Below are 12,991 nucleotides of genomic sequence, written 5' to 3' on the forward strand. Positions count from 1 at the left end.
CGTCATGTAAGCCTTAGCAATTAAGCCTCTCTTTTGGTCATGAATCTGACAAGCTCCTCATGTAATCTTGATCTCATATCCCTTTTCATGCAGTTGTCCCAAGCTCAGCAAATTGCTCTTCAAACTCAGGACAAAAAAAACACTCAAGATAGTATGGACAGTGTTATCTTTAGCCCGAATTTTGATATCTCCTTTTCCCAAAACAGAAACTTTGGTGTCATCTCCAAATCTCATGATTCCAACAGTAGCAGTAGAGGCTATTATAATTCTGGAGGCACCAGCAGCAGAGGCTATTATAATTCTGGAGGCACCAGCAGCAGAGGCCGAAGGCAGTCATACAATCATGATTCGAATGTTGACAAATCAAATGTTGAGTGTTTCAAGTCTGGCAATTATGGTCATTATCGGTCTGAATGTTACACAAATATGAATAAAGCAAAGGGTGCAAGGGGTGTCTTTGCTGCCAGAATCATCATTGGATTTGTTCCCATCTCTGCTACCTCGACATCTTCCATGGTCGTCGCCTTTACCACGTCCTTGACCACCATGACCTCTTGTTGTTGGAGAATCACTATTTGTTGAAACTTTCAATGCATGTTCCTCAGATGTACTTCAATTGATCTTCTGCTCATGTACAAGCAAGGAACTCTGCAGCTCATCAATTGAAAGCTGCTCAACTTCACTTGACTCCTCAATGGAGCACACAACGTAATCAAACTTTGTAGTCATAGATCGCAGGACCTTTTCTACAATGGTCACATCTTCCATCTTCTCGCCATGGATACTCATCTTGTTTGCAATTGCCATTGCTTTTGAAAAATAGTCATTGATGGACTCTCCTTGTTTCATCTGAAGAGTCTCAAAATCTTTCCTCAGTGCTTGCAACATTGAATGCTTCACCTTTGTTGAGCCTTGGTACTTCTTCTTCACGGAGTCCCAAATTTGCTTGGAAGTATCTTTTTGGAGAATGGTCTCCAAAATGGAACGATCAATAGCTTGGAATAAGTAATTTTTCGCCTTCAAATCTTTCAGCTTGGATTCATCCAATTTTTTTTGTTGTATCTCTGTCAACACCACTCCATTTTCTAGCTCTACTATACCGATTTACACGAGAGTCCAGTATTCTTTAGACCTCGGGAAATTCTCCATCAACATGCTCCAATGATCATAATGACCATCAAAGTGTGGTATGGCTGGCTGCACATAGTTTTCTGTAACCTTGTCAGACGCCATAGAAACTTACTGCCGCAAGTGCAAGGACATGACTCCTACTAACTTAATGCATTACTGACACTACTAACAAACTGCTCCAATACTGGGAGACTCCTAAAGACTTGGTAAAACATAACAACATGCAAAATAACTTCTTATAGAGTAGGATAATCAGTTTATTTAATTAAAACAACTACTGTAACAAGATAAAATGGGTAAACTGCCAACTAACCCCCTGAACTATCACGCTTGTCGAAATCTCCATCCTGAAATATTTTTTCAACTAATTTAGCTTGCAGACTATTTTAAATGGTCAATTTAGCACCTGTCATCAAGTTTTTAAACTTCCATCCAATTTTTTGTTAATTATAAGGGTAAGTTTGTCATTTTACAAGGACAATACTAAAAAATAATAAAGAAAATGTAAAATTATGATTTTTTTCTCTCTTTCTCTTTCTTTGTTCTTTTTCCTTTTCCTTCTTCTTCCTCTCTTTCTCTTTTCTTTCTTGTCTCCCCGTCTATCTATCCAGATCTTCCCAATAGAGTATCAAAAAATCAAAAACACCACAACATCAAACACCATTGTTGTGAAATTATTGTAAGTGCACAATCTGCACAAGTAATATAGAAGTAAGTAGAGTGTCGTTCCCACAAAGATTGTAATTTCCTATTAATTACCAATTATAATTAATTCAAAAGTTTATTTGAACAGTTGATTAAAAAGATTGATTGGTTTAAGTAAACTAAAACAATTATGAAAAATAGCAATTTAATTAATGATAGAAAATCAAGATGATGAGACACTAGAGCATCTAATTTCACCATAACCAATTTCACTTAATTCTTATAGCCAATTAACCCTAATTACTATCCATGTTGACAGTTGGTTTCTCCTAATTCATTCGATATCCCCTCTCAGGCTCAACCAAAAGTATTCTTAATTAACAACCCATTCTCTCTCGAGCAACGGATTTAGAAAATCAAGAACTCATTAACTTCTATGAGAACCTGCAAGAAAACTGCATGAGTCATGTTAGTCTCTCTCGAGCACTCATTCAAGACATGGTATTTGTTACGAGAAGCAAACACCAAACATCTCCTCTCGATCTCCGCTTGGATCATCAAATCAATTAAATATTGGCCAGATATTCAAAGCATTAAGAACAGTAACTGTTGACGCCAAAAAGTGGTTCTCTGACTTAGAGGGTCAACTTAGTAATCTGATGCCTTCGGTACCCTTGATGCCTCGGTAGTCTGCGTAATCTGCAATACGAGCAAACGCACGGTAAGACCTGGGGCACCGGTGTGGTACTGGCCGAAGGCTCTCCGATGCTTAAGTAAGTTCGGGAATAGAAAGTTCAACTGACAGATCAATAGGCTTGTATGCCGTAAGTTCTGATTACCTCTATTTTGGGATAGTTGGCCTCCTTTTATAGGTTTTGGGAGGTGTGCATTTTGTTGATTATTTCGATGTGGGACTGTGGGCGTCGCTTGGGAGCGCGCCACGTGTCCCAGGAGAGGGCGTTGCCCTAATGGAGTGATCGGTAGGTAGGGTGCCGAGGGCGCCTCTGACCAAGCCCAATTTCCCCCACGTGTCTTGCCCTTATTGGCTGTTTATTTTGGGTGTAAACAGTAACAAATACTCAACATGAAATAGTAATCAGAAATTAATATAACTATAAAAATTAAGTATTCATTGTTAGGCTACATCGTAGCCCTAGCAAGGAAAATTAGCTCATGACAAAAGAAAAGATAAACAAGAGAATTGTTGTCATAAAACCGATTTGGCAGATGGACTTGATCTCTGGATTCTCCACAGCAACCACTTCGTAAGCTCCTCAAGTAGTGCAGCAGCAAATTCTTGGCTCTCTCTGATGTTTCCCTGGGTGTATGAAAGTTGTATATGGGAAGATGGTTAATGGTATGTGGATCCCCCATAGAGAGAGCTTAGGGTGACCTTATATAGTGTAAAACAACTAAACCCTATTCTTAAAAGGTCTGGAAAAACTCTCCTAAAGTAAAACAAAATCCCAAACAATTAAGGAAACAAACTAGGAAAGAATCCTTCTTTGACTTGGAAACACGTCAGCCAACTTGCACGCACGTTTTGGGGTCGTTCCACTTCCTAGAAAATTCTGGAAAAATATGAGAAACGTTGCTTTATCTCTAAGCTTTCCAAGCATATATTACACACCACTAGGAAAAATCGGAAAGGTCTTCAAATCATCAATCTTCCACAGCAGTACAGTTCTGACGGGATTTCAACTTAGGCTGTCTTGACTTGCAAGTCTGGAGCATTTGGCTTAGTAGAAAATTATGAAACTTTGACACAATGATCTTCAATGTCTTAGATTTCTTATCCAATTGGCCTTGCACTAAAATTCATTCGAAAAGTCGATTTTCAGTCGAAATGCTTCCAAGAGCGCAGAATAGCTGAAAATGAGGAAAGTAAGGTAATAATGCTCTTTTTAATTAACTTTTCCTACAAAAACCAAATAAAAGAGGTATAAAAATATAGGAAATAATGCACTTATCAACCATCTTCCATTGAAAAAGAAAACCCATAAGCAAAAATCACTCCACGACTTGTAAAATCGAAAAATCAGAAAAAGTACCTAATACCCAGTTGAAGATTGAGCATCAAATCGTAGTTCTTATGCCCTTTTGATATGGTCTGGCCAGGCTTCTTGGGCTCGCCAAAAAAACAACAGGGACTTCGTCGGAACTTGCCAAACCCATCTCGATTGAAACCTGTGTCATTTCTGTAGAACATCAAAGCCTCCACATTATCAATAATATCACAAGTAATATCCCCAGCTTCCCCATCAGACTCCTAGATACAAATCCTGGGAAAAGTCCTCTCCGCCAAGCTCCCTCTAGCCCATCCACCGACAAAAAGGAGTGTTTTCGCATCGTAATCATCAGATTCTCAGCCCCAAAAGCCCCAATGTCGATCAAGCTCTGCTCCTTCCTTTTTTTCTTGTTCTTTTTTTCCGTTTTGTAGTTTTAACAGTTTAATTATTTTCAATTTAAAAAAATTAAATTTTAATTGAACAGTGAGTCATGTGCCTAACATGTGACATTTGGATAGAACATTGCATGAAATTGCATGAAAACTAACTGTATGGGCTAAATTGACCATTTAAAATAATCTGAGGGCTAAATTGGCTGAAAAAATAATTCATGGTGGAGATTTTGACAGTCAATATAGTTAAGGGGGGTATTCGGCAATTTACCTAGATAAAATCTTAACAACCCCACCCATCACGACCAAGAGATATCATCCCCTCTCAAGTCCATCTCTTTCTCGCCCATCCTAACATTAAAAAAAACCCTTCGCCCTCTGTCCTGTCAACCTCCAGCCACCGCCTCCCAAACAATCGCACCTGACCTCAAGATCTCCTTGGCTCAATGCCAGAAAATAGATCTGGGTGGGTGTAGGTGCTGGGTTGGGTTGGGTTTGTGGGTAGGGATGGTGGGTTGGGTTTGTTGAAATGTCGAAAAAATAATTTGGAGAGATGAGATATCTGTGAGAAAAATGAGAGATCAATGGAGAGTGGGAAGAGAGTGTTGGAAAAACAACAATAAGTGAATATTTAAAATAATTATATATTAACAATATATATATGAATCAACGAAATAGAATTTATAACAAATTGTAATACAGAATACAGTAAACAAACAAGAAATCAAACTGACTTGGATTCGAGATACAGGCTAGCAAATTTGATGTAATGTGCTAAAGACAGTAATTTCATCCATTCTTGGTGCTTAAAGTTCTACAGGTGATTGCCTCCCAAGATTCAACATCTGTATTCTAAGCCCTATCACTCAGACTTAGAATCTGGCGAACTTTGTTTGTTTTCCTCTCAGACAAGATGAAATGTGCTTTAGAGAACTTAGCCTTTTTTCGTTCTCATAAATGCGACCCCACATTTACTCCCATATAGGTGACACCAATTAAGAGTTTTCTACCTAAATTCCTCTTAATAAGATATTAGTGTCATTATGCAAAGCATAACCTACACATCAACAGACAACACACTAACCATCATAGGAATGAGTTGAATTGTGTGTTCAACTTTTTGAATCTTACCTTGGATTGGCTTTAATCCCAAGGCCCCATCTTTTTGAAATTAAATATTAAATATTATTTATATAATATTCAATGCCCAAATTGATTTTGAAGCCCAATTGGCTTTCACTTGGCTCAACTTCCATTTACTAAGTGTGGGACTTCCACACTTATAAAGACCTCACTCTTTCTTCTTTCTACCAATGTGAGACAAATGTCCTTGAATTTCATTCAAACTTCCAATAGAGAGAGCTACAGTGGACTGAGGTGGGAATGAAGATCCGATCCTGGAAAATGAAGAGGGTAAATCACGTCATTTATGAAATAAACGAGGACAATACACGCATATTGAAACATTCATTAAAGAGCTCTGCATGCTTCCATCTACATCAGCTTTTAAACACTACATCTCAGCTGCTTTTGAAAACTGTTGTCAGTGACCTACAATTTTGAAAGGAAAAAAAAAGCACTTTTGTCTTGATTTATCAAACCCCTTTTCATTAAGAATTTTAAAAATAAGCTGCTTCTTTTAAGAGCACCGTAACCCCAAACAGAGCTGCTAAGATTTTTGGTAGTGCCCAATTAAAACACTTAAAAGCACAATGCTCAATTAATACAGTAAAGGTGACAATACAGACCAATGGGGTGTTTGGACTGGCGTAGGTTTTTGATTTGTTCCCAAATAGTCCTGTATTCAAACCCCCATAGTAAATGTGTGTGTAAGTTTTCTTCCTTCCCTTCTTAACTTTGGCAATTACAGATTTTTAAAAGAAAAAAGTTCATTGTATATGCAACCTGACAAGACAATTTACTAAAGTCGACCGGTTGGGTTTACATTGACAATGACAAAACAATTACAGTCTAAAATTCTCTTCCAAACCAAGAAACAAAACATTCACAACCATTCATTAATTTCAGACCATATCCTTCCATCTTAACCATATCCTTCCATCTTAGCCATACCATAATTTTGTCTTTTTTCTTCATTTTGTTTTTCTCATTCTATCTGATCCAAGAAAGCCTTTAGATTCCTATCAGAAGAGCCACCTTCACTCACAGCCTCTCTTGCCAAACCCTTCCATTTCTTAGCATTTCTTCTCAACTCTTCACCAATCTCCCCACTTCCCATGACCAATTCTAAGCACCTCTTGAGCTCCTCACCTACCACAATCCCCTCATCATTTGGTGTCACCCTAACTCCAATCTTCCACGTGTCCTCAATCAACTTGGCATTGGTCCCTTGGTCCGTCCACTGAGGAAACGCCACCACAGGCACCCCGGAAACCAGGCTCTCCAAGCTTGAATTCCACCCGCAATGTGTCACGAAACAACCCAATGAAGGGCTTGACAAAACCTCCACTTGGCTACACCATGGCACTATCTTCCCAAGCTCTTCCAACTCCTCTCTGCAGCTCAGTTTCTCTTCCTCCTTCTTGACCTCCTTATCTTGTCCATTGCTTTCTTCTTTTTCTCTAATCACCCACAAGAACGGGCGCCTGCTGTCCAGCAACCCTTTCGCGATTTCCTCCATCTGGGGCTTCGACAGAACGGAAATGCTTCCAAACGACACGTAAACCACGGACCCTTCGGGCCTCGAGTTAAGCCACTCGATGTACGAAGAGTCCTCTGATTTTTGGAAATGATCGCCGCGGAATGACTTGTCGGATGGATCCTTGCCGTCCAAGAAAGCAGATGGAACCAATGGCCCGATTCCAATCAGATTGTACTTGTCAATTGCTTTCAAGGCCTCTGGCTCCAGCGCATCGAACGTGTTCACCAGAATGATGGGCTTGGTTTCTCTCTCGAGCAGCTCAAATTGCTCTTCAAACAAGGGAAGCGCGAAACTGTACAGATTTGAATCCACCATGAAAGAGGGAAGGTCACGGCTGGCGAGGGATAGTGGCAGTCCTGGTAATTCTATTGAACATAAAGCGCCATTAGTATGAGTAGTACTAGTACTGCTCCGAATGAGGTCTTTGTAACCGCTAAAATAATAGTAGTAGATGTCGAAAACAGTGGCTGGCTGAATCCACACGAGCACGGATGGGAGGTGGAGCTCACGCGCCGCCACCGCAGCCCAAGGGAGAAGTATTGTGTATATTAGGCAAGTGTAGGGGCGGCCCTCCTTTGCACTAGACACAATAAGGTCGGTGATGGTTTGTGCACCGCAACGCCCAAGCTCCGACATGTAGTGGTCGATATCATCGCCATCTTTGAATCCATTGTCGTAGCCGTCAGAGAAGAGCGAATAGGTCAAGCCTTGAGGAGTTGAGCCATTCCCTATGCGGCGATGGGCAGAGAGGCTCGTGACATACGTGACATGTGCCCCAGTAGTGCGGACGAGATGCTTTGCGAACTGGAGGGAAGGGTTGATATGGCCTTGGGCCGGAAATGTGACGAGGAGGAACCGGTGTTGCACCATGGCGGTCGTTGCGGTAGTGGAGGCGCGCGGCAGAGAGTGGAGTTGTTGGGACAATATTGGGGGTTTTTTATTTTTTTTCTTTCGGCTGAAGACAGTATTGGGCGTTTGTGTGTGGGCTTAGATGAATGAAGTGAAATTGTTTGGGTATGAAGATAATATACATGTGAGAGGGAGACAATGTGGATTGGGGAGAGAAAAGTGACGTCTGTGGTGACGAATTGTAAACGCTGATGACAAGAGAGATGACGTGGTTATTTGTGTGATTTGCAATCTGTGGGCCTTGTCTGCATGCATGTCTTATGTGTGTGGATTGTTCAGAGAGACAGTACATAAATTCATGATCACAAAACTGATTAATATACACATGCAAAGTAGCATATGATTTGTGTACTATATTATTAAATGTGGATTGGATTGAATTGTATTATATTAAATTATTTTGTAACACTTGTTCGTCAAAGTTCGTCAAAGTTCAAATGTGGATTGGACTAGTAGGTCTGACAGCCGTATTCCACTAGAAATATGTGTTTTTTTTCCGCAAGTAAAAGAATTAGTCTACCCATATGCCTACCTTTACTTCTATTCCACGAGAAAAAAAAAATAGAATAAAAGAAAACCTATCCCAAATTTCGCATTTGGATTCGCATTAAAATTCGTATTTCAATACTAAAAACTGAGAATTAGATTGATTAAGAGGAGTAATTGATCCTATTTCATATCATTTCTCTTTATTTCTAATTTCTAACTTTCTTGATTGATGATTTCTCTCATTATTGTAGTAATTTTATTTATTTGGAGTCATCACATGTATTCTTGTGTATGTTCGTGCATGTGTCATTTTTAGTTTCTCATCAAGTTCAATAGAACACGACATGGACTAGTAGGTGTGATGTGGTCAAAGGGACAAGTAATAAACTCACAATAACAATAAAAATACACATTCAATGTATGGTTGCCTAGTTAGATCCCGTTCATCAGTATGCCAAATTGAATTGGACCTGTATTTTACTAAATCGCTTTATGTAGTGTTGTGTACAAACTGAAATAGCCAGATAATACCTAGTGGGATGCTAAAATAAAGGCCAAATAGTACGATCCAAGATGTCATAATAATGGCCTCGTTAAAACATCACCATAAAACTTCCGATTAAAAAAAAAGATTGGTCAAAGAAAAAGGTTCCAGCACATCCATAACAAATAGAAAATAAAACTGCCCCCTTCAAATCATATTTCAGCAAACACTATTTAATTTATAATTAATATATTTTAAAGATAAATTATTCGCTTCGTTAGTCTTTGTTGAAAATATAAATTTGTAGTAAATTGATAAAAAGTTTATAATCAGACTAAAATCTTCCTAATCAAGAAAGTAAAGGAAAACAAAAACCCTAAACCCTAGACGTCATATTTCTTTACAAGAAAGTAAAGGAAAACAAAAACGTTTGTATCAAGAACAGTAATTATAGCTTATCACATTAGAAATAAGAGATTCTTGATTTTCAATAAATTTTCCTCGTGTTTTTAAAGCTTTGTTCAAGAAAAAGAAAAAGAAAAGTGAGAGAGAGAGAGAGAGAGAGGAGAGCCAGCCAGGTGACCTGATGTGATTAATTGCAAGTGGACAATATCGCTCAAATTAATATAGTAGTAAGTAGAGTATCGTTCCAACAGGGATCAAGTAATCTATTAAATAGTAGAGTGATTTATATCTAATTATATTTGAATTAAACGAAAAGAGAATTATGATGATTAAAATCTAATTAAGCAAGCAAAATAAATTGAGATTAAGGAAATAATGTAAAAGATGAAAACAAAGATGATAAAGCACTAGGGCACCGATTTCACCTAGCTAATCCCACCCAAATCCTTCTAGCTTGCTAATTCTAATTACCTAACATGTTGATAATCGTTTTCCCTTACCTCACTAATACTCTCTTCCGAGTTATATTAGTTGTATTCCTTACAGTCAACCCACTCTATTCCTAGTTATGGATTTAGATAGCTAAGAACCCATTAAGATTTGTGGAAAACAATGAAGATTACACAAACCATAACCTAATCTTCCGAGTCGGCTATGTAATTTATGGTACTTGTTACAAGAAGCTTTTTATTAGGAATCTCCTTCCGGTTTCAACCTAATTCTTCCAATCATGCAATTAGTGGCCAATTAATTGAAAGCATTAAAAACGGTAACAAGCACTCAACATGTATAGATAAATAAAATTAACAATATCAAAGAATTTGAGTATTCATAGCTAGGCTACATCGTAGCCCTAGTAAAAGGAATTAGTTCATGAAGGACTTATTGAGAATCTTGATGGTTGATGAAGACATGGAAGGCACCGAATTCTCCAAGTAGAACGCCAAGGTTGCACAAGCTCTCCGTATTCTCCTTTGGGTGTTTCGGCTATGAGTATGAATGTGTAGGAATTTGATGGTGTAGGATGATGGATGATGGATTGATCATGGGTCCTTTGAACAATGACCTAAACTCCCTATTTATAATACTCCTACAAATCCTACCTATCTAAGGAATAATTACAATTATTATAAAAGTAGGATTCCTTCTAATATAAGGTCTTCTTTATTTCTCCTTGTTTGACTTGATAAAACTTGAATCGTCTTGAATTAGGAAATTTGACAACATTCCTTGCGACAAAAGGAATGGCTTGGCTTCTTGACTTGATTAATCTCCAATCTTCATCTTCTTGCCCTTTTTTAGCACACTTTCTCATATTTTACAATTCCTTCACAAATCTCACAAAACCAATTAAAACAACCAATTTAATCCAAGGAAATTAACAAATAGATAAGTAAAGGAGGCATAAAATATATATAAAATATAGGCTTATCAAATACCCCCAAACCTATCTTTTGCTAGTCCTCGAGCAAAACTGGAAATCAAAAATAAAATAAAACAAACTAACTAAACTAAACCACTTTCGCAGGCAATCTCGATGGCACTTAGCATGTGCCACAAGCCTTTAAACCTCTAGGTGTCCCTAGTAGGAGGAGTTGTGTCTCCTGAGGGTTTACCAGTCACGACACCCACAAACGCTCCTTGCAAAATAAATTCGTTAAAGCAATACTTCCAACAAACTAATAATAACCAATGAATGTCAATCACAATTCAAAAACTAAAGTTATGCCACTTCAAATAAAATGCACCATAGTGTAAAGTGTAAAGCCAATACTCCAAGCATTCGAACTTAAAGATAACCACACTCAGTGTGTGTACAAATTCGCCTCGACTCTAGGCCTCACTGGATAACACTCAATTTTCTCACAGAACCTAGGGTTGCACTCTTACCCCGCATATGTGAATGAAGTTAGGTAAATAAAACAAAATGTAAGACACATATGCATCCAAAATGAATAGAAGGCAATTTTTGAAAATAGATCTCATGGAAAGGAAATCAAATACTAAGAACCATAGATGAAGTACATACCTCCACTTTCGAGTAAGAAGTCCCCAAAGATCCATTAGGTCTTTACTATGGTTGTAATGAAGGGGTAGGTTATGGGTTATGAAAGAAAGGATAGGAAATACTAGAACTTGAGATATACCAAGGCATTTATCGCGTTATCAGGCTTGGCTCTTCCAATTTACTTCACAAAGGCGTCCAGGATTTTTGATATGCTTTATTATTATTATTTTTTTCTTCTTTTTGAATATATATCTTCTTTTTTTCTTCTTTTTTCTTTTTCTTTTTCTTGAACTTTGAGCACATATTTCCTAGGTACACGCCACCTCTTTTATTGATGTAGAGCTCAACCTTCATCTTTGTCTTCATGTGCCATGGCATCTCTCAAGTTATAAGGTATGGCTAAAAATAGGGTGAAAAGGGTAAGGAAATATTGTGGGTGATGAAAGAAAAGGCTAAGTGTTTGGCTTCAAAGGGTTGATGACACACACAATGGGTAGGATATGAGGTTTTATTTAATGGTTAAAACATGCATAGCCTAACATCATCTCTCAAGGTCCATCCAACTCAAAAGTAAAAGCATAAAATGATTCATACAAAATAGAGATTAGTTTTTAGTATTCAATTCAAAAGCTAGATCAATCTAAATAAGAAAGAATGAAAATAGCGAATAAGAATAATCCCAAATACTCTCTCAATAAATGGCAATTTGGCTCAAGTATTTCACAATGGTAGTCTCCACTATTTCTCCACAATCATCCAAGTATAGTTACCTTGTCCATCAAAATACTTGAAGCATGGCTATGTGAAGTGCTCTAATTATGATGCATAAACTTTCATGGCAACACTCTAGTTAAAGAAATATGATCATACATCACATATACATCACTATTAGTAAGAGAAAGTACAAGCTTTAACAAAATTTTAGTTTTTCAAAAGTTAAAGGAATTTTGCAATTTTGTAAACAAATTTGCATGAATTTATGAGTTCTAATTGCTTAAGAACAAAAGAAATTTCATCCAAAGGAAGAGGACACACCTGGAATAGCTCCTAGAAATCACTTATCGCGAATGGAATGGATTGGAATTGATTTGGAATGAAATCAGAAAATTCTGGAAAATTGACCTTTAGCGACGAAAAATCTGATGAACACCGTCGATGAAAACCTTTAGCAACGAAAAATCTGATGAACAGTCGTCGCTAAAACCCTTTTGTGACGAAAATCTTCATATTTCTGGGCAGATTGCAGCTAGCCTCTTTTTGGTTTTAGGCCACTTTTTTAGCTTCAAAACTTCCTAAAACGTCATGTAAACAACTTGAGACCCCCAAACCGGTTTCAAATCATCATAATAACCATTCTAAACATGTTGGTGGCTTCAAATTTACCTGAAAAACATCAAAAAGGAAAAGAGGCAAAATTTTTGATTTTGACCAAAATAAGAACATAATAACCTCTTTTGCTATTTTCTGAGTTTTAAAGTCATCTAATGACCAAAACTACATCTATAACACATTTGGAACATGGTCCAATCAACTTGGGACTATAAAAAATCGAAAAAAATTCTTTGAAACACAAAAATCCTTTCTTTGGAACATAAAATCTGTTTTTTTTTTTCTTTTCTTTATTTTCTTTATGACTCAAAACTCTAATAACAACAAAAATAACAAAATAACAAAATTCCACACCCCCAAACCTAAACTAAGCATTGTCCTCAATGTTTAAAGTAAATGCATGTAACAATTAGTAAAGGCATAGAAGGATGGAAAATAAATTGAAAAGAAAGGAACGAAGGTACCTAGTTGGGTTGCCTCCCAACAAGCGCTTGGTTTATAGTCGCTAGCCCGACTTTGTGAAGATGA

The 12,991-nt window shown here is 37.5% G+C and overlaps 1 protein-coding gene across 1 annotated transcript; it reads right to left on the bottom strand.

Annotated features, from left to right (window-relative positions):
• Nucleotides 1-6,048: 6,048 nt before the first annotated feature.
• Nucleotides 6,049-7,970, bottom strand: LOC110760795 (phloretin 4'-O-glucosyltransferase). The gene has a single exon (XM_021963119.2). The coding sequence runs from the start codon at nt 7,707-7,709 to the stop codon at nt 6,285-6,287; it is 1,425 nt and encodes a 474-aa protein (XP_021818811.2). The 5' UTR covers nt 7,710-7,970; the 3' UTR covers nt 6,049-6,284.
• Between the last annotated feature and the right edge of the window lie 5,021 nt (nt 7,971-12,991).

This window comes from Prunus avium, chromosome 1 (genome assembly GCF_965620075.1).
Source record: "Prunus avium chromosome 1, drPruAviu1.hap1.1, whole genome shotgun sequence".
Taxonomy (NCBI): Eukaryota; Viridiplantae; Streptophyta; class Magnoliopsida; order Rosales; family Rosaceae; genus Prunus; species Prunus avium.